Source organism: Xenopus laevis, chromosome 6L (assembly GCF_017654675.1).
Source record: "Xenopus laevis strain J_2021 chromosome 6L, Xenopus_laevis_v10.1, whole genome shotgun sequence".
NCBI classification, from domain to species: domain Eukaryota; kingdom Metazoa; phylum Chordata; class Amphibia; order Anura; family Pipidae; genus Xenopus; species Xenopus laevis.
This window is the reverse complement of record NC_054381.1, coordinates 28250816-28273406: the sequence shown is the minus strand read 5'-3', so window position 1 is coordinate 28273406 and position 22591 is coordinate 28250816. Positions and strand designations below refer to the sequence as shown.

The 22591-nt window shown below is 36.1% G+C and overlaps 1 protein-coding gene across 1 annotated transcript in view; it reads right to left on the bottom strand.

Moving 5' to 3' along the window:
* LOC108718474 (cubilin) overlaps positions 1-22591 on the bottom strand; it is a 129301-nt gene that overhangs the window by 87768 nt on the left and 18942 nt on the right. The window contains exons 13-23 of the mRNA XM_041565871.1: positions 21490-21608; positions 20237-20471; positions 19274-19455; positions 17202-17364; positions 16812-17002; positions 16316-16472; positions 12335-12513; positions 11563-11728; positions 10524-10749; positions 8293-8423; positions 596-782 (exon numbers count right to left, since the gene is read on the bottom strand). Coding sequence (XP_041421805.1) covers positions 596-782; positions 8293-8423; positions 10524-10749; positions 11563-11728; positions 12335-12513; positions 16316-16472; positions 16812-17002; positions 17202-17364; positions 19274-19455; positions 20237-20471; positions 21490-21608 — 1936 coding nt within the window. The remainder of the gene's footprint in view (positions 1-595; positions 783-8292; positions 8424-10523; positions 10750-11562; positions 11729-12334; positions 12514-16315; positions 16473-16811; positions 17003-17201; positions 17365-19273; positions 19456-20236; positions 20472-21489; positions 21609-22591) is intronic.

The following is a 22591-nucleotide window of genomic DNA, read 5'->3' as shown; positions in this document are numbered from 1 at the left end:
ATATAGATATGTGATGAAAGAAAGGAAGAAAGAGATGAGAGAGAGATGATAGATAGATAAATACAAGATAGAAAGAAAGATAGACAGACAGACATATAGATGGATGGATAGATAGATAGATAGAGAGTTTTCTGGATAAGGGATATTTCCTTAATTTAAATCCCCATACCTTAAGTCTGTTTAAATATAATTTTAACATTAAATAAACTCAATATTTTGCCTCCAATAAGCAATAATTATTGGGCTCAACTACAAGGTACTGTTTTATTACTACAGAGAAAAAGAAAATAATTTTAAAGAATGTGACTTATATGATTAAAATTGAGTTCATGGGAAATGGACATCCAGTAATTCGGAGCTTTTTGTATAATGGTTTCCAGATAATGGATCCGATACCTGTATTAATTTTTCTTTAATTAGAATCAGACAACAAATTACATTTTTAAACTTTTGTAAAGTAATCAGACATTGCATCAGACAAGTCTACCCCACCAACAGGCATGAAGCATGTAATTAAAACATAAAACTGCAATTTAGGGCAACAATATAATATAATAATAAGAGAAATAATTATCACTAAATTAATGTAACTTGCCTGATTTCTACATAGTCCTTGTCACATTGTGTAGATGTACTGAGCACGAAATGTGTGAAATTCAGTAAAATTTGTTTATTTGTTTCCACTGTGATTGTGTAAATACACTGCAGGTTATTTGGGTAGCGGTTGGGATAATTTGGAGAAGAAAACATTCCAGATGCTTCCGTGTAGGTGACATCACATGCTAAAAAAGGGGTGAACAACAAAAAAAAAGTCATTAATACTTTCTCTTTTTTTTCAACATTAATCCAAACCATAATGTGGAAAGTAACTTGCAGGTAAAATGTAGTCCCTGTGTAAAATGTATAATAGAGCAGTAGAATTTTTATTTAACCAGAAAAAACTTAGGAGCCCATTTATTAAACCTCAAATTTTGGTTGAGTTTTTAACGAGGAAAACTCAAATTTTTAGAGAAAAAAAAATTATAATTTTTAGAGATGTATTATATACGTCAAGGCTGCTAAAAATTAGAAATCTCTAACCTGTCTAGGTCATGTGGAAGTCAATGGCAGACTTTCTTGAAGATGCTTCTTGACATCGTGATCCGATCGCCTGATAATCCCATAAATATGAGCGGCAATTCGATAAAGTTTTCAGAGCGTCAATTTGAAATAGTCGTATGATTCAAATTGAGGCTCATTTTTGTTGCAACCTTTTTTGCTCTGACTTTTTCAAAAAGAATTATTGATGAATGAGCTACATTCTTGGATGGGAGTTTGGTCGACTTTGTTTTGATAGAAAAAATAAATAAACTTTTCAATTGGTCCTTATTATTTATTTATTTTTTATAGTTTTCATATTATTTGCCTTCTTCTTCTGACTCTTCCCAGCTTTCAAATTGGGCTCTCTGACTCCATCTAAAAAAAATGCTCTGTGAGGCTAAAAAATGCATTGATACTTGTATTACTCATATTTCTATTCAGGCCCTCTCCTATCCATATGCCATTTTCTTATTCAAATCAGTGTATGGTTGCTAGGGTAATTGGACCTACCAACCAAATTGCTGAAATTGCAAACTGGTGAGCTGTTGAATAAAAAGTTAAATAACTCAAAAAACACAAATAAGAAAAAATGAAAACCAATTGCAAATTGTCTCAGAATATCACTCCCTACATCACACTAAAATTTATTTAAAGGTGAACAACCCCTTTAAGATATAGACGTAATGGAACTTAATTTAGAATTCCATGACCACATCCTTGTTTTCTTGTGATATTTCATATTCTTATAATACCATGAAGAAATAATGGCACATACCCCACTTTACTACTAACATTGCAAGTGTAATCTTAGCATATTGGACTATTTACAGAAATACAGAGTTCGGGATGTATGTGCCCCAGGTTTAGTTGTACCCTAGCAACCTATAGAACTTCATCTCTGAAATCCTACAGACCCACGATAATGGCAAATTTTCTACTTGCTAATAAAAATCGTCAAAATAAAAGGTCGCCAACTAACGAGTAGAAGCAATGAAAACACCGCAAGAAAAATGGCTTTTAATAAACAGAGTCCATTGTAATGCTGCTTGACATTTAAATCTGCTGTGACTGTAAATGCCAACTTTAGGGGGGAACGTCATTAAACTGCAGGTCTTTTGCACGATATTGTATTGTGTATAAACACCCCTGGCAACAAACTGGCTTTTTATGGTTGTACTTGAGGCCAGAGTGGGAAAATAAATATCTTCCAAATTAAGTTTTTTCCCCTGTAAATTATTAAAATACTCCTCATACATTTACCATTATTATTTTAGTCAAATCTAAAGACATGGAAGAATCAAGTGCATCAGCAATTAATGACACCAAAAAGAGAGCACCCAAAGCAAAACACAAGAACATAAAAGCTCCACCCTTCTTAAAAACAAAATCTACCTACTACCACTATTATATTTGATCAACTATTAATAACATGGGCATCCAATATCATTTTTACGGACTTGTTGGAAATGCTAGTTCTTGTATTAACCTCCCAGGTTTGTGTTTTCATCGTTGTGGAAAGATTGTGTATTTCATTTTGGCCCACAAAGCAGAACTAGCTTGCAATTACTTCTTCCTGGAGATGCCAAGCTAAATACTCTAAAGCAATAAGTAAAGGAATATGATTTTCATCACCAACGTTATGAAAGTTCTGTTTGTGCCTTGAATCCTAGGTTACTAAGCATTTGAAGTAGAGGTATATATATATATATATAGTGAATAAAGTACCCCCTCTTGTAAAATATAAGGATATTATAAGTTACCGAGGAGTTTCATGACCATATAAAAACACGAGGCCGAAGGCCGAGTGTTTTTATACAGGTCATGGAACTCCGAGGTTACTTATAATATCCTCATATTTTACAACTGGGGGTACTTTATTAATTATAATACACAAATTTTAGTGAGTCATGTGACAGAAATTACATCACTACTCACCGTTTATAACTGATGACATCACTACTCACCGTTTATAAGGATATAATTTACAAGATATTCACGGCTTTTGTTTATTATATATATATATTGCTCTAATCATGGAATTGTCACGTTGCCCCTGATTTCTGTTCGGTGCGGAACTTGAAAGAGGTAATGATTAGAAGATGGAACCTCAACACACTGTTTGGGAATGGCCATTCCATTGCATGTCATTAACACTGCTGCTTTACCTTCTGCCCTTCACAGTAAAACTGCCAATGAAATGAAAGCATTGTCAGTTCTCCCTGACAGCTCTAATCTTGCAGTAAATAAAATCGGGGAAGCAAGCTGGTTATGTGGCATAAAAGCAAGTTTGAGCACTTGCCAAACCACCACAGGCAACTTCATTTTTCCCAACATATTCACAAACAAAATGTCTCTGTCCGTTAGTATCACTTCTGCTCTGTTCTTTCTAGCAGCAAAAGATGCTTACAGAAGTGATATACGAATATTCAGCACAATACAGTACCATGTTCCATACATTGATAAGTGATATGATCTGAATATGATCTGCAGCTAGCCAATAGGTGACTCTTGCTGGAAAAACATGAGAGGTTAGGGTAAGAAGGAGCCCATAAGCCTGACACTATGTAACTGCAAGTGAAGAACTGCAGTGAAAATCTAAAACAAGAGAAATTTCAATCCCTCATGCTACACATATTCTGAAGCATTGCCTTAAATCCAAAAAAATGAGCCATTGTTACCTTAACTTAACCATAACACAACTAATGTTTTTTCCATGTGCTTGCTCTGCAACTGCTAGGCCTCAAAAAGCCGTGATCTTAAATTGATGATATGTCTGCATGTTTGGATAAATAGCTCTAAATCATAAAGGAGTGATGACATAGGCTAGAAATGTTGTACATTGGGTTATGGGGTTCCCATGGACCTAATCTGGACTGAAATGTTGTATACACAAGTATGAATAAAAACAATGATTCACTAATTTTGGAGTACTGGTCTTTGGGGGAAAACAAAAATAACATATGTATATACAGTATATATATATATATATATATATATATTTTTATTTTTTTATTTTTTATCTATATATATACAGACGGTGGAAGGAATTAAGCGTCTCTAGAGATTCTTATATATTGTGAGTTTATGTATAAAACAAACCATTTCCAAATATTGAAAAGAATATAAATATAATCCCTACTTAGAAACTTGGAATATGTAGGTTGCTCATTTCAACAACAACGACAATTAAGAAAGCAGAGAGTTCAATATAAAAGGACCTCACTCTATTGGAGCAAAGCTAAACACTACAATAGAGTATCCAGTTTGTAATGGCTTTGCAGAAATATGGCACATAGACACAATTGGTTAGGAAGTATAGTGGCTCCATTGCATTCTAAAAAGAGTTAATGCCAGATAATCCGCCTCCCTGCTGAAAGACCATGGCCAGATAAGTTCTTGGGACAGAATCCACAAACTCTTGAGTAAAACTACTGCTGACGTGGACACTTTGAATTTGTGCATTTGTAAAATGTGGCCTGGCACTGAGAGCTGTGGTGGAAACATACTTTAAAGTTGTATTCAGATGTGGGTGCCATGGGAGCTCTTAAATCCCTAAAATAAAGTCAGTCTATGTGCAGTTTATATCCTATTGTCTGTTTTAATTAAGCTAAAACTTGTACAATTTAAGATGGGGCCTTGGTGTATAAAACTAGAATAGTAGAAAGGAATGATCATATTTGAAGGTCATTTGTGAGATTTCCTTTCTTCTATTTTCGTTACAGTTCTCTGGTAGCTGAATCAGATTTGTAGAGAATGCTGGAACCACTTACAATACTGGCACAGTGTCCAGTCTGAGTGGGAAATGAAACTGCAGTTTTTCCACCAATTTACAAACCCAGCCCCACTATTAACTCTTTAGGAAGACTGCAGCAGGATTTCTAATGTGTCTCAGTATTGTCCTTATTCATTTAAAGGGGTTCTTCACCACCTTTAAGTATGATGTATAGAGCAATATTCTGCGAAAATTTGCAATTGGGTTCATTTTTTAACATTTGTGGTTTTTAGCAACCGAGCATTGATCTGAATATGAGACTGGAACATAAAAAGTGTTTGCTTTTCAACTGGGGTCAGTGACCCCCATTTGAAAGCTAGAAAGAGACAGAAGAAGAAGGCAAATAATTCAAAAACTATAAAAAAAAATTAAAATTTGCTTAGAATTGGCCAACCTATAACATGTTAAAAGTTAACACATTGTTTTCCATTGAGCATATGTACATCTTTCCAAACTCAAAAACAAGTTCTATGTAATGGCATCTGCGTGACAGAGCTTTTCCTTCCCCGAAGGACGTTCTACAGCAGGATGCCCCGTGCCTCCCGAGAAAGATGTTTTCCACTATTCCTGAATTGCACATTCCAATCCTAAACTGTAATACTGTTTTAGACTGCATTTACTTAAGTATATTAAATATTCCATAAGGATGTAATTTTCCTAAATGAATACCCTGCTTATTCTCACTGACAATGTTCTGGTTCCATGTTCCTCAAGTTTTAACACAGGCATCCTGAGACCACGAGATGGGAGCCAAAATTATTCTTTTACAATAATAGTAGTTTTTAATTTTAATATTAGAACATTGTTCTTCAACACTTCTCCAATACCTGTTTTGAAATTCTCCAATAGGCAAATTGAATGCTCTCCATCTTTATTCAACCAATCAGAGATCTGCAAGTATGTCACGATGCATGATAAGTCATATTCTATGGTGCTACTCCTGGAGGGGCAGATTTATTAAGGGTCAAATAGTAAATTCAAATTCAAATTTTCGAATTATATTTTGGTGTCAAAATTCACACATTCAAATTTTAATACCCCAATTCTAATGTTAATTAGAATGTGAAATTTATCACATCTCGACCATGGAAACAATTCTAATTAGAATATTTGCCACCTAAAACCTACTGAGTTAATTTCCAAGTCAATGGCAGAGGTCCTTTGAACCATTTTAATATGTTAATTGCCTTCCTAACAATTGAGTTTTATTCAGAGGGAAAACTTCATTCGAATTAGATTCTAATTTTCGGGTCGGGACTATTCGATCGAATATTAGACATTCAAATTCTTTCTTAAATAACCTCCCATTCGAGTTGTGAGTATATTCGAATTCATTAGAGTAAAAAAAAAATCACATAAATTCGAAATTCGACCTTTGATATCTGCCCATTGGTGTGCAGTATGTATCTGCTGCCAATGTGTCAAGACAAAAAGTGGGTAAATTACTATCATAATTTACTATCATATAATATCAACCCTTTTCCAGGGTTCCTCCTGAACAAAGATCCTTAACAAAGAAGTCCTTAAAAAGGGAAACTGAAAGCAGCGCTGAATATGTGCAATAACTACTGCAGTGAATTTATTTGGAGTTTCAGTGGAACAGCACCTGAAGAGCAATATGCACTGTAATAACCCTTGGGTTGGAATAGCACAAGGACTCTTTTGGGATCCACCTTTAGGATCTACTTAACAGCATGTTCTTTTTTTCTTATATTTCAAGTATAAATCTTGAGCCGTTGAAACAAAGTACATCTATAAATCCTTGGCACTTATGCCTTGAAATATATTTTTCCACTGCATGACCTTTTCTTCGTTTTAACTGAGATGCAGAACACTTACTTTTTTATTTCGGTCTGGGCAAGTTTACAGGGAGAAAGAGAACACGTATCCCAGCATAGCGACTCCACCACAAGCAGTGAAAGATGCAAATTCCTGGAAACCAAAGGCTGAAGCTGGCACGTATTTACCAATGGAGGCTCGTGGTCCACAGAAAAAGGAGAGATGGTTTTGCACAAAGGCCTTTTAGAAGGATTATTTTGCAGAAGCCAAGTACAGAAGTGACCACATCAGCCCAAGCTAAATCATTCAGGCATTTTAAGTTCATGTTCGCCAAATCCTTTTCATTATCCGATATTCTTCCACTTCTTGCAAGAGATGCCAGCAATACTACCAAGATTTTGCTGCGTCCAGTGCTGGCCAAAAATAGGTTATTGGTTGGATCATGGATTATGTATGCACGCTAAAGAGTGGCTCAGTAAAATTTGTCATTTATGTAAAGGAAGAAATGTAAACACATTTCAACATCATTTTATAGGGGCCCCGCTAGACCAGATCCACACCCTGTGGTTCCTCTTCCTGCCACGAATGACCTGAAGAAGGGCCCGAGGCCTGAAGAACACAGGGAAGTAGGGACATGTGATGCTAAAGGGGTGATTCACCTTTAAGTTAACCTTTAGTATGTTATAGAAAGGCCAATTCTAAGCAACTTTTAAAAAAAATTTTTTAATTATTTGCCTTCTTCTTCTGACTCTTTTCAACTTTCAAGTTTCAGGGGTCAATGACTCGATTTACCAAACAAATGCTCTGTAAAGCTACACATTAATGGGATTATTCGCTAAAATACGAATTTGTCTCCTGATTTTAGCTTATTTATTAATAAAAAAAAAAACTTGATCAGATCGCAGGAAAACTCTATAAAATCAAGCCAATCCCTCAAACTTTTCTGACTTTTTCCTGAATTGCTTGAATTTTGGGCTTTTTTTCCCAAAACGCTTGAATTTTTCGAGTGTTTGCCTGAAAACCCTGAAAAAAAGCCAGTGCAGACCATGAAAACTTCAAATTGACATAGATGCCTCTCCCTTTGACTTATACAGGACCTCTACAGGTCTGAGATGGCAGATTTCAGATTTGGGATTTTTGCAGCAACGGGGTATAATAAATCTCAAATAATTTTTCTTCTAAAAATTTGCGTTTTCTAGTGAAAAAAACTTTTCTTTCGAGATTTTAACATTTGGATTTTTATAACTAACTCCCTTATTGTTGCTACTTTTTATTACTCATCTTTCTAGTCAGGCCCATTTCTCTTCTAGTCTCCTATGTAAATAAATGCATGGTTGTTAGGGTAATATGGACCCTAGCAACCAGTTTTCTGAAATTGCAAACTGGAAAGCTGTTGAATAAAAAGCTAAATAACACAAAAAACACAAATAATAAATAAAAACCAAATACAACTTGTCTAAGAATATCACATAATTATAATAAAAGCTAACTCATAGTGAATAACCCCACTAATATTGAAACATGAAAGGGTCTTTATTGATTAAAGTATACCCTTATACCCTTCTCACAATAAGGCAACCTCATTGTTTTCGGCGCTTATTATGAAATACTAAATACCTCCTATCCACTACTGATTGAATGAAAAGAAAAAAAGATATCACCTGTGGTTGCATTGAGTGAGGTGTATGTAGCTGAAAACCCCTCAACTGCTGTAGACGTGTCGGTAACCAAAAGCACAGTCATTACGTTGCCTCTGCTGGTTATTGATGGAGGGATGGATCTTCCACAATATCTAGAAATCAAAGGTAAAATACATATTTTATGCTTGATCTTTTAGACTCACTCACAATTAGCAAAGTCCTAACCCTACCCAAAATACCGATAACAGATAAAATGAATGATGGGGCCAAAACCACTTTTTAAGAGAGGAAAACTGCAGAGATAAACAGTTGGTCACACTGGTTGATATTAGCAAAAATGGCAGATAAGCCCCTATTACGATCAATCAAATTTTAGAGCAATTCATAGACATGCATCAGTTGCCAAATTGCACATCTAACCAAAACTGGCACTCTGTTATTGTGCAGATGATCATACAGTTCAGTTACCCAGCTGAATCCAATCTCAGTGCCTGCTTTGTTGGCATTCTACTGAGAGCACCACTGAGTTCAACAGCACAACAGTGAAGGTAAATAAAGACAGAGTCCAGTTGATTGGCTTATCTGTGCTTACGGAACCCGCAACAGCTTAACATATCATTCAAAAATATAACTAAATTCTATAAAGCATGTGAAGCTGATGAGAGAACTGCATGCTTTACGAGGGGCAAACATTTTTTCACTTCCTCTTGGTTTGTGCCAAAAAGTCACGTGATTTTAGGATTTGGATACAGTTCAACCAGGCACGAGGATTCTGATCAATTCTGCTGGAAAAAGGCAGAATCCTGGCTGAATACCGAACTGAATCTTGGATACTTGTTTTATTCTATAATGTATTTATCCAGTGGTTGTTCTCAGTGGTTTATTATAATATTTATTATTTAAATGGAGCCCTAGAATTCTTGCTTCCCTGTCAGAAAATAAATAATTTCTGTATAAGGCCAATTAGATGCCCCAGGACAGTAGCTAAAAACTTTTGAAAGAGACTCCCTTGGGGGGACACGAAGGGGCACATTTACTAAGGGTCGAATATCGAGGGTTAATAAACACTCTAATTCGACCCTCGAAGTAAAATCCTTCGAATTCGAATATCGAATTTGAAGGATTTTATTGCAAATCGAACGATTCGAATGATTTTAAGTGATCGATCTAAGGATTTTTCTTCGATCAAAAAAAGCTTCGAAAAATGATGGGGAAGGTCCCCATAGGCTAACATTGTACCTCGGTAGGTTTAAACTGCCGAAGTATGTAGTCAAAGTTTTTTTTAAAGAGACAGTACTTCGACTATCGAATGTTCGAATAGTCGAACGATTTTTAGTTTGAATCCTTTGAATCGAAGTTGAAGGTAGTAGTAGCCTATTCGATGATCGAAGTTCCCAAAAAAATATTCGAAATTCGAAGTTTTTTTCATTCAAATCCTTCACTCGAGCTTAGTAAGTATCTCCGTTGACACTCACTGGAGATATTAATAGGATTTGTACAAAGAGATCCATGAGTAAACAGTGCAGAACAGTGAAGATTACTGTATGCCTCTCTCCTCAGCTACTCACATGCTGCACCTTCTTCATTTAATGTTAAAGATAGTAAGCTTTATTAGATTGGATAATGTTATTTAGCCTTAGGGGCCAATTCATTAACTTCGAGTGAAGGATTCGAAGTAAAATAACGTTGAATTTCGAAGTGTTTTTTTGGCTACTTCAACCATCGAATGGGCTACTTCGACCTTCGACTACGACTTCGAATCGAATGAACTAAAAATTGTTCGACTATTCGACCATTCGATAGTCGAAGTACTGTCTCTTTAAGAAAAAAACTTTGACCCCCTAGTTCGTCACCTAAAAGCTACCGAACCCAATGTTAGCCTATGGGGAAGGTCCCCATAGGCTTGGCTAAGTTTTTTTGGTCAAAGGATATTCCTTCGATCGTTGGATTAAAATCCTTTGAATTGTTCGTTTCGAAGGATTTAATCGTTCGATCGAACGATTATTCCTTCGATCGTACGATCGCAGTATTTGCGCAAAATCCTTCCCCGATATTCGACCCTTGATGAATTTGCCCCTTATTGTTAATAAAAAAGAGACTTTTCAGAGCAAAGTCAAATCTGAATTTGATTTCTCTATGAGTTCCGTGTGACTCTGTGTAAATTACTCCTGTCTAAGGCACCAGTTCTACATCACACAGATTAATGGCAAAATGATTCTATACAAATTTATGTCAAGGAACCTGAAAAGTACCTTCCAATTCTAAATTCCGTGGTAGCATTAGCACTGTCATATATCTCCAAATAATCATAGTTGCATAAATATCCATGTTCAAGATTAAACAAGTCGAATGTCAGGCGTATCAGGTTCCCAGGGGGGATCGAGATAAACCACCTGCATTGTATTCCATGTGGGTAGACCGTTGGATAACCTGGACTAGTAATGGTACCTTCAGTGGCAGTAAGGGTACCTCCACAACCTGCAAAAGAACAAAAATCAATAGACTTTCACTGAAACTAGGTAAAAAGTCTAAACCCCAAAAAACATGTTAGGTTTCTAATTATTGCTTTTGTGTAACTAAACAGTTAACGGTGTATGAACTGGCTTAGCATACAAGGTACTTGTGATGCATTGAAAAAAACTAAAACCATTTGGCTGGTAGTAATTACTCATTTGCTGCAAACATCTTTGGTCTACTGAACATTAATGTTCAGTGGTGCAAAATACTTGATAATAAAGAGGCCCACATAATACAGAAACCCCTATAAATCCATCACAGTTACCTGCTTATTTAAAAATGATGAATAAATGCCATTTTCTATGCTAAAATCCAACTGTTTAACAGTTCTTCTCTTTCTGCATCATTTGAAATCCTGGCAGGGAAGGAGGAACTAAAACACTGATGTTACAAATTGTAACAAATTCTCCACAGCTTACAGACAACATGCAGGAACTACATAACCCACAATGCATTGCACTGTGATGTTCCTTTCCTTATTGAAATCACGTGTGCAAGGAATTGTGGGGTTTGGAGGAAACAGGCTATGGACAAATGGCTGCTGATAAAAAGTAACAGTAGTCAGCCAGCTCAGCAAAGTAGTCAGACAGATCAGCAGGAGAGCAGGGAGCTTAGGTAAATGTTAGAAACCATTAAAAATCATAAAAAGTCTGCATATTTTTTAAATGATGTATATTGCAAATGTTTACTTTTCAAAAAAAATCTCAAGTTACGATTTTGTGGAGTTCCCCTTTAAGCATTATTCTTTTACCAGGTAGAAGAACCCAAACTCACCCTCAATCAAAGACTGAAATGAAGCAGAGAAACCATGGTTTGTGGCAGAAGAGTCAGTAGTAAATCTGACATAGAGGGCTCTCTCAGTAGATTGAACAGGCATGGGCATGTCAGGCCCACAGTATTTGCCAATAAGTGGGGAATCTGAAGATGAACCATCCCTTATCTAAAAGAAAATAAACATGAAAATGTCTTCAATATAACCTCAATATTACTTATTAACTATGGGAATTTCAAATATATATCGGACATAGGCTAACAGAAATACTTTCGGGCAATTTAAATGTAAGTCAAAGGGTGAATTTAGGCACTTTGGTCTGTGGGCTGCTTATAATTGTGGCATTCAAAGCACCCCAAAGCATCACCCTCAGGTGGAGAAATGTAAAGCATAGGATTAAAAAAAAGCCAGGAAGCCTAATATCGAGATGTTGTCTGCCTATTGGTGAATCCTGTGTGAATTTGTTTTCAGACAGTTGACAAAGTGTCAATATAACCCTGATAAACATATAAAACACGTTGTTGTTCTTGCAGCTTGTTCCATTGTGATTTGAGTTTGGAGAGGACAGAAGGTACGGTACAACAGTTCAGGATCTAAGTTTAAATAACCACATAACATGCTTGCTAACCATGGTTTTACATTGCAGATTTTTATAAAACAAAGTAACATCATTTAACAAAATAGCATTTATGGAAAGGTCATATAGTGCCCTGTTTTTATAAAAGAAGCAGCTTAAGCAAAAGATGCAAACAACAGCAGCAATGTTAAAGTTACCTCAACAGAATTAGAACCACAGTTGGTACCAGCCAAGATGTCAAATGAGTTGAAAGTAAGTAAGACCACTTCTCCGCCTGGCTGAGTAATAATCCATTCGCAGGTTCGCTCACGAAAATATGCATTGGGATAGTGGGGCGTTTGGATTACTCCTGACCCTGTCAGAACCCCTCCGCAGGCTGAGAAAGAAGAAGAAATGATATTGCACCTTCATTGTATCTTCAAGTACAGGATGTATATTTGTATACACTGAATATAATGGATACGTTATATTTAACTTGCTGTTAAATATAAGAATATTATTATTAACACTAAAGAGTTAAACCATACTGTGTGTGTATATATATATATATATATATATATATATATATATATATATATATATATATATATATATATATATATATATATATATATATGTTTAAGGCTAGCACTCTAGCCTTTATCAAACTTTATAAAACTTTGATAAAGGTTAGAGTGCTAGCCGAAACGTCAGTCTTTTTATGACTGAACCCAGGCACTTTGATTTTTCAGTAACGTGAGTGCCGGGTAATTTTGATGATATATATATATATATAATATATATATATATATATATATATATATATATCTATATATATATATCTAGACAAATACAAGAGTCCTCTTCACTCAACCCATTATCAATACATTTAAGACAGAGACATTTTGTGCTACTGAAAAATGCCTTACCCTTTAAACAAAACAGGGATTGTTTGTCCATATATTGCAATATATTTAAGCTGGCCAACTACGTCAAAGTCATCCCATATCTGGCCAGTCCTATTGAGCATAGGACTGGCCAGATATGGGATGACTTTGACGTAGTTGGCCAGCTTAAATATATTGCAATATATTTACAAACAATTAGTGGTGAGCACAACTTTCCCGCACTCATAGGTCTTTTGTGAAGAAAAAAATGCAAATTAGGCAAATTAGGGGTGGGGAAGGGGAAAACATTTTTTACTTCCTTGTTTTGTGACAAAAAGTCACGTGATTTCTCTCCCCACCCCTAATTTACATATGAAAATTAGGATTCGGATTTGATTCGGCCAGGCAGAAGGATTCGGCCGAATCCGAATCCTGCTTAAAAAGGCCAAATCCTGGCCGAATCCCAAACCAAATCCTGCATTCGGTCCATCCTTAGTTATAACCTTCATATCAAAGATGAGAGTGACTCCAGGGTTAGATCTAGGTTTGGCAACAAAGGCACCTGCCTAGGGGTAAGCCATTTTAGGAATTTCAAAAAAAATGTTTATTGCGGTTCATGTCAAAATCCAATTAACAGGGCCCGACACCTTCAAAAAGTCAACTAACACAACCATGACCTTAAAATCCATCCACTTCTGTGTTTTCCCTGATTTCCCACGTGCTTGTACTTTTACCTAACTGTCCCAAATCTTATGTCTCTTCAAATAACAGTATAATTACATACGGAAAGTCTTTGAATGGACCTTGAGGTGACGTTATGTTTTGTTGTGCCAGTTGGACCTTCTTTTGTATTCAGCATTCATAAAGGTGTGATACCTGCCTCATAATTATATATCCCCTCAAAGTGGGCCCCAAGGCAAACACAGCTGACAAAGTAACAAGACAAAGAAGTGACATTTTTGGAGCAATATTAAGGTATTAAATGCACTGACAATGCATTTATGGTTCCTAATTATTTTCCCTGCATCCATTTCCTGTTTGTCCAAGCATTTATCCAAGTGTCCCACAAAACACCTAATATAATAATATCTTAATTCTTATGTGTATTAGATGGAATGGAAAAACATCTAGTCAGTAAACAATGAACCAGTTATTCAAAAGCAATCCTTTCATTTTCTTTGGACTAGAGGAATCATCGCTCACCTCTATGGAATCATCCCCAGCTCTGTGTGAACCTTTGCAGAAAAGCCAAATATTTTGCGACTTACTGTAACTAAGCATCTTGTGCCCAAATAACACCAAATATGTACCAACTACAATTTCCTGCTGTATAAAATCTTCTCTTTTTTGGATACAAAAATGATGTAGCTTTTCTCCCAACAGAATACCACTGTCCAATAACTTTATTTATTAGCACTTGACATCCAATAGTTTGTTTAGATTTACTCAAACTCTCTACAGTAAACTGCACCCTGTAAAACCTACTCTGTTAAATCTATATTAATTAGACACCTACAAATGCATAAGAAAATGTTTCTTTCACCCATCTAAAATATTCAGAAACACTGACCAGCAGTTATGACCACCAGTTATGACCACCATTTGGTGGAGCCTCAAAATATAATCAACTGAAGGAAAAATCTTGGGATCTACAAATTTTGTGTGTCCATCAAAAATAGTGAGCAAATCAATGGGTCCTATTTTTCCACCGAAATGGTATCTTCTTTCGAACAGGTGAGCAAAATGATACCTGCTTATTACATAACATAACTATGTGACATCACTTACACTTAAGCAGAGACACCAAACCAACAGTTTCATATTTTGGATGTGTTTTGGCCATTATAACCCTGATATCTGCTCCCTCTCAGCTTTCTGCACAGTACTGCCTGTCTCTGATATTTATATATTATGTAAAATTTTCATTGGCAGAAGTTAACATAAATTCAGGTTCAAACTACAGGGAGCAGGAGATTCAGTGTTACTGGGTGACCAGTTGTGAAGGAGCAAATAGTGTGACTCCTAATTTAAAATGTCTATGTCCCATCTCTTCTACCTTATGGAAATGTCTTGCTAGTGGCATAAAGCTCACTCATCTGCTCATAAATCCTTAGGTGTAAGAGTAAGAAGTACTACAGCTATGGAATCAGTTATTTGGAAACCCATTATTCAGAAGGCTCTGAATTACGGAAAGGCCTTTTCCCATAGACTCCATTATAATCAAATAATATACATTATTAAAAATGATTTCCTTTTTCTCTGTAATAATAAAACAGTAGCTTGTACTTGATCCCAACTAAGATATAATGAATCCTTATTGGAACATAACAATCCTACTGAGTTTATTTAATGTTTACATACAGCTTTTAGCAGACTTATACAGTATCTAGACATCCAAATTACAGAAAGACCCCATATTCAGAAAATCCCATGCCCTGAGCATTCTGGAAAATATTGGATAATAGGGATGCATCGAATCTAGGATTCGGTTCGGGATTCAACCAGCATTCGGCCTTTTTCAGCAGGATTCGGATTCGGCTGAATCCTTCTGCCTGGCCGAACTGAACTGAATCCGAACCCTTATTTGCATATGCAAATTAGGGTCTGGGAGGGAAATTGCGTGACTTTTTGGTACAAAACAAGGAAGTAAAAATAGTTTTCCCACCTCTAATATGCAAATTAGGATTCAAATTCACTTCGGTATTCGACCAAATCTTTTGCAAAGGATTCGGGGGTTCGGCCGAATCCAAAATAGTGGATTCGGTGCATCCCTATTGGATAATGCTTACTTTTATTTCAGCCAACTATTTCTCATTAACTCCCAAGTGAAAATTTGTTTCGCACTTTCTGAGCAACTTCCATTGCCATGTGTAACATTCCCCTTCCCTATACATGGAATACTCATTGACCATAAAAATTTGAGAACACAATTGTTTTTATGGGCTCAGAATACTACATTACAACTGAACCCAATGAGTCATGATTCTAAAAGAGGCCATACAATGGCTTCTACTCTGTCCGATAGGCCTGTGGGCTGAACGGATGGATACCATACTGTACATGCAGTCTAACATTTAACCAAATCTGCACATGTTGTCCAATTTTAGAAAATAATTGTTGCAAAGTTGGCATCAGGTCTAGTTATCTACAGAAATTTACTTTCAAACAAGTGACCAGTAGATACTACTTTCTAACTAATTGCTATAGGTTACCCCCTCAATGAAAAATAATAAAGGTTTATTATTGTTTTTAAATACTTTATCAGAGTATCTTTACAACATATCAAATAATTACAAACACCCTGATTCTTACCAACTTGATAAAATGCTTTAAAACTTGATCTTGTTACTGATGCATCAGACTTAAATTTTATCCAAAGTGCATTTGAACCAGATGAAATAGGCGGAGGAATCGTAGTGTTACAGTATCTCCCAATTAAAGGTGCCGTTTCTGTGTCACCATCTCGTATCTAGTAAATAAATATATATTTATCTATTATCAACAAACATTAAAAGCAGAAAGACACACTGAAATGTTATATATATATATATATATATATATATATATATATATATATATATATATATATATATATATATATATATATATATAAATACAGATTGCTTTAGACTCATTGTCATTGTGTAACACTGTTCCTGGAAAATGATTGGATTAATAGCTCTTCTAATCTGTAAATGTGTAAGTTATTTAAATTTGCAAATACATTTTTTAGAGGTGCGAAAACAGGCAAATACTGTATATACATCATGCCCTGTGTTTTACAAAGCTAGCAATATAGAATCCATACCTCCATATATGAGAGAGAACACCCACTGCTACTTTCTAATTCCAGATTGGTAAAGCGTAGACTAATTTTTTCATTGGCTGGTTGCTGAATGATGTAAATGCACTGCTTGTTTCCAGTATAAGGTTGTGGCCATAGGGGAGATGAAATGAATCCTTCATTGTCAGTGAAATTTCCTCCACAAGCAGGATCGGCTAGGATAAAAGGAAAATAAAAACCGTCAATGAACTACATGTAATGCATTGTGTCTATTAGTTAATAACACACACAAAAATATTTTGTTAGCATCTAACAGTCTGATAGCAAAAATCAGCCATAGAAATAGGTACAAGAGTAGTTTATATCATGGTCTGATGGAGGGTGACTGTGCTCCACATAAAGTACTTTACTCACAGGATGATGTAATGTACGTGATATGAAAGCCTCTGTCTTCCACCGTGTTATCTGAGTGAAAATGGAGCCAGGCATAGGGACCAGAAGTCTGCAGAGGAGCTGGGGCTAAAGTGTTGCAATATTTTCCAAGGACTTCATCCTGAGGAAGAAGTCCATCTCGAATCTAAAGCAAGCAAACGCTGTCAAAATCAGATCTTAATACCGTAGTTATAGCTGAGTTCTGTATGAGCAATGAAAGCAATGTATTTGTGATGCCAATGACATAAAAGAACAACAATTAAATCAGGTTAGGTTGTGTCATCCTTGCAGGAAGATCTAGAAAAAGTGGAACCGACTAGCTCTGTGGCAGATGAGCTTTAATGTTAATAGATGTCAGTTTATGGACTTGGTTACAAAGCAATGCAGCAAAGGTAGGAAAAGAAAGGGCCAACAAGGTATTGTCCAGTATTAAAAAAAAGTATAGATTCAGGGGAAGAGATGGTCATTCTTCCCCCTTTACCAATAAGATTCCATCTAGAAGATGCAGTGCAACTATGGCCTCCGGGGCTCTACTGGGACAGGGTCCAGAGAAGAGCGACTAAGCTGATAAAGGCAATAGAATATATAATTTATGAAGGGGCAAGGTCACCAAACTAAAGTTTAACTAGACTAAACTTGTATACAATAACTAGGGGGTTACAGTAATGCCGGGTGATTTGTAGGAAATCAATTTATTGGTAAAACCCAGAAAGATGCTCACATACATAACATACGTCATTGATATTGTTTAGGGAAAAATAGTCACAACAGTATATATATCCAAAAACGGGGAGCATATCACCTCTCTTACACACTCACCTCCGTGCTGCACGTAACATCCGTCCCCCTTCGGATCAAATCCATAGACTCAAAAGCAACTTACGGAGCACCCGGAGTGGTGTGTTAAAAATGTATAAAACCACTCTGGATGCTCCGTAAGTTGCTTTTGAGTCTTTGGGGAAAAATAGGTTGCATCCTTATGTCCGTATGCTATCATTCATGGAAAAGTTTTTATCAAAACAAAGTCGACCAATGAATTGAACTCATTTATCAATTTTTCTCTAAAAAAATCCCAGTGTCAAAACATCGCAAAAAAATCTAGCGTCAATTCATATCGTATGATTGCTGCTCTGGAAACACAATTGTATGACTGCAAATACTTTTAGGATTTTTCTGATTATCGGACAAAAACCCAGACTTTTATGGATTATCCAGCGCATGTCAAGAAACAACTTCAGGGACATCTGCCATTGACTTCTACATGATCTCGACAGGTTTGAGATGGAGTATTTTCAGATTTGGATCTTTAGCAGCTTTGGGTTTAATAAATCTATAAAAATTTGCGTTTTTATGTTTCCATGCAAAAAATCGAGTTTCCCCCCTAGAGATCTTGATCATGTCCATATTTATATTTATATTTTACTTATTTATATATATGTGTAGCTGAATTCGGTATTATTTAACGACAATATGGGTAATAGTTTTTATATTATTTGATATTACTGTTGGGTACACATATATTTTTTGTAAGTAGTGCACTAGCAGCAATGATATGAGAGGTCTATTTACCTTGCCAACACCAACATTGTCATTAGTTTCAGCCTGACTCCAGGGAGTATAAAAAGGTATTACCCTGGTCTATGTGTATTAATATTATACTAGGAACCTTGGAACAGACAATAACTAATGGTGGAAGGATTGTGACCTGTAACAGCCACACCTCCTCTGATGAAGCACCCAATGGTGCGAAACATGTCAGGAGGGTGTGACATGCATGACATTTGGAGACACAGAAAAGATACTGCCATGTGGTATGTAATTAATGTATTTATTTAAGACAAAATTGTTATAAGTTTGGTGAATTTGCACAAATAAATGCCTGAAGTGAGATAACGTACACATTTTGTTTTTTTGAATAAATGCTTTGTGCCTTTGGACCCAAGCGCGTTGCTCACTCTAAGACAGCATATAACCATATTATCCAATATATTTAGCCCTATTAGAATGCTGCAAAATTCTTCTTCCAGTTATACTTGAATTCTAACTATACTTACCTCTAGATAATCCTTTTCACAGCTCTCGTGGTTCTCCAGGCTCAGTGTACCAAAGGCAAAAGTAATGTACAGGCCAGGGTTTGTGGAGATGCTCCAGTAACAGTCACGATTGGGGGGATAGTTGCCAGGGTATCCAGGGGAGAAAATTGATCCATGAGTTTCCACCAGTTCACCCCCACATTCTAAAAACCAAAATAAATTATGTAAATATTACTGTTACATTTCTATTGACATGATTGGGTCTAACAACAGTATAAGTGTATTATTATATATTAGATTTTCCATCCTAAATTATGCATTTACCACATTTTTCATGGCAACAATTTACGACTGCTCTGAAGGCTTTGTAATCTGAACCTTATTATTATTATTTTTTATTTATATACTGCTGTCAAGTTTATCCAGTGCTTTAGAGAGATACAGAGGTCCCTAGCTCATTCACACAACATGCACTAGAATACATTTTATCAGCAGCCAATTAAAGGGGTTATTCACCTTTAAATTAACTTTTAGTATGATGTAGAGAGTGATATTTTGAGAAAATCAGCAACTGGTTTTCATTTTTTAACTATTTTTTGAGTTACTTAGCTTTTAATTCAGCAGCTCTCCTGTCCAAATTACCCTAGCAACCATGAATTGATTTGAATAATAGATTGGAGTATGAGTAGGAGAGGAACTGAATATAAAGCAAGTAATAAAAAGTACTGATAACAATAAATGTGTAGCCTTACAGAGCAGTTGTTCTTTAGATGGGGTCAGTGACCCCCATTTGAAAGCCGGAAAGAGAAAAATGCAAATAATTTAAAAACTATAAAAAGAGTAAATAAAGGGCAATTAATACATTGCATAGAAGTAGCCATACTAAAAGTTAAGTTGCCTGTATGCTAACCCATAAGCCACCATTCCACTCAATAGTATAGCTGCAGGCTCTACAATTTTTTTAAGTAACATTCCAAATGATACCTGGCAGGTGAGATTCCCATGAAATCCGGAAACCTCCATTATTAGAGATATGGTCAGAGTGGAACCAGAAAAACAAAGAATTATGAGAACTGGAGATCTCCCGGGGTAGGCTGGTGCCACAGTATTTGCCCAACATAAAACTTGAAATCGAGTCTCCGTCATGGACTTGAAGGAACTCCGTGCTGCAAGGAGTGCTTTGCTCCAAATGGAAGTAAGTGAAAGTAATACGTAGAATCTACAAAGAGACATCAGATTTGCTTTTCTTAATCAGATATCATATTGCTTGGGGAACCAAACAAAAAAATCCTATTGGGTTTAATGTTTAAATATTTTTTTAGTAGAATTAAAGTATAGAGATCCAAATTACAGACAGACCCTTTTCCAGAAAACCCCAGGTCCCAAGCATTCTGGATAATAGATCCCATACCTGTACTATAATTAATACTGTAATTATAGTAATATTTTTTTACTGTTTATCTGTTTTATCATTTGTATCATTTTGTTACATCATAACTTGATAACAAAGAAAAACAGGTATGGGATCTGTTATTCGGAAACCTGTTATCCAGAAAGCTCCAAATTAATGAATGGCCATCTCCCATAGACTTCCAGGAAAGATACACTGGCACACAAGGTAAATTGCAGTGCAGGGTGACCCCTTGCTGTTTATTTGTGCGGGCGTGCGACGTTTCGGGGCGAGCCCCTTTCTCAAGCATCCTTGTTCCATCTCCCATAGACTCCATTTAATTCAAATAATCCAATTTTTTTAAAAATTATTTTCTTTTTTTATTTTCTGTAGTAATAAAACAGTACCTTGTACTTGATCCATAAGTAATCCTTACTAGAAGCAAAACCAGCCTATTTTGTTATTTAATGATTAAATGATTTTCCAGTAGCCTAAAGGCATGAAGAGCCAAATTACAGAATGATCCGTTCCCCAGGTCCCGAGCATTCTGGATAACAGGTCCCATACCTGTAATGAGCACGTGCCCATTTCCTGGACCAACACTGTTTACTCTGTCACTTTATATGACAACTGAATTTTTGATTTGACAAACAGCATAGATCAATCACTGATAACTGTGTGACATATGACAGGGCAAATCTTAGGCTAAAGTTTTGCCTGAAACAAGGTTTGATGGTACCTTCCATCAATTACCCAACTATTCAGTATTAAATAATTTTCCTTTCATTTAACAAAGATGTTCTATAATTTTCCTGAGCCCTCTAGAATAATTCATGGAGTTTCTTACCTTGCTCGGTTCAGTCTTGATTACCCACGTACAGCTCAGCATATGGCCATTCTGGTCGGTACCCGGATTGTTAGGATAACCAAAGGTCCCTGTTAACCCAGTTAAAACTCCTCCACACTCTAAAAAGAGAAATAAGAATGTGTTACCTTTCAGCCAAAAACATGTATTCCATCTTAAATAAGGTCCAGATATAATAAAGATGCACAGGTTAAAATGAAGACTTCCGCCAAAGCAATTGTCAGAGACACCAGTGCACAAATTATTGAAACAATTTCAGTTAGAAACTTTGCTTTGGCTGTATCACAAATGAAGGTGACAAATAAATTGTCAAGAGTAGTTTACCCACTACAGCCAACTCTAGGGGGCACATTTACTATTCCCCATAGGCTAACATTGGTGCTCGGTAGGTTTTAGGTGGCGAAGTAGGTGGTCAAAGAGACAGTACTTCGACTATCGAATGGTCCAATAGTTGAATGATTTTTCGATGGTCGATGGTTGAAGTAGCCAAAAAATACTTCAAAATTCGAAGTATTTTTCATTCTAATCCTTCACTCGAGCTAAGTAAATGTGCCCCTAGATGTAACGATCCAATGGCTGCCTTAAGACCATACAATAAATGTCTCACAACAGACACTCCTGTGCTATAGCATATCACCTGGGTGACAAAGCATCTGAAAATACTTTTTAATTCGTATGAATGTGGATAACAATCACGAGGTGACCCAGCTTATTCACAAAAAAATGCCCTATTTTGTCTTTTTCTGTGACGCCAAATTTCCGCATATAAAATATTTTACATGCAGTAATTCCCATTCCTGCACATGACAAAATGCTATATCTGACCCTTAAGGACAAGGAAGGTTAAACTTACTGACCAATGTCATTTTTTAGGCTCTCACCAGTATGCAAAAACTCTAACCTCTTTTCTTGGGGAACCAGCATTGCATACTAGGGGGGAAGGAAGGTTATATATAGATATATATATAACAAGAGCATACGGATCGCACACCATTAGAGATGTCGCGAACTGTTCGCCGGCGAACTTGTTCGCGCGAACATCGGGTGTTCGCGCTCGCCGGAAGTTCGCGAACGTCGCGCGACG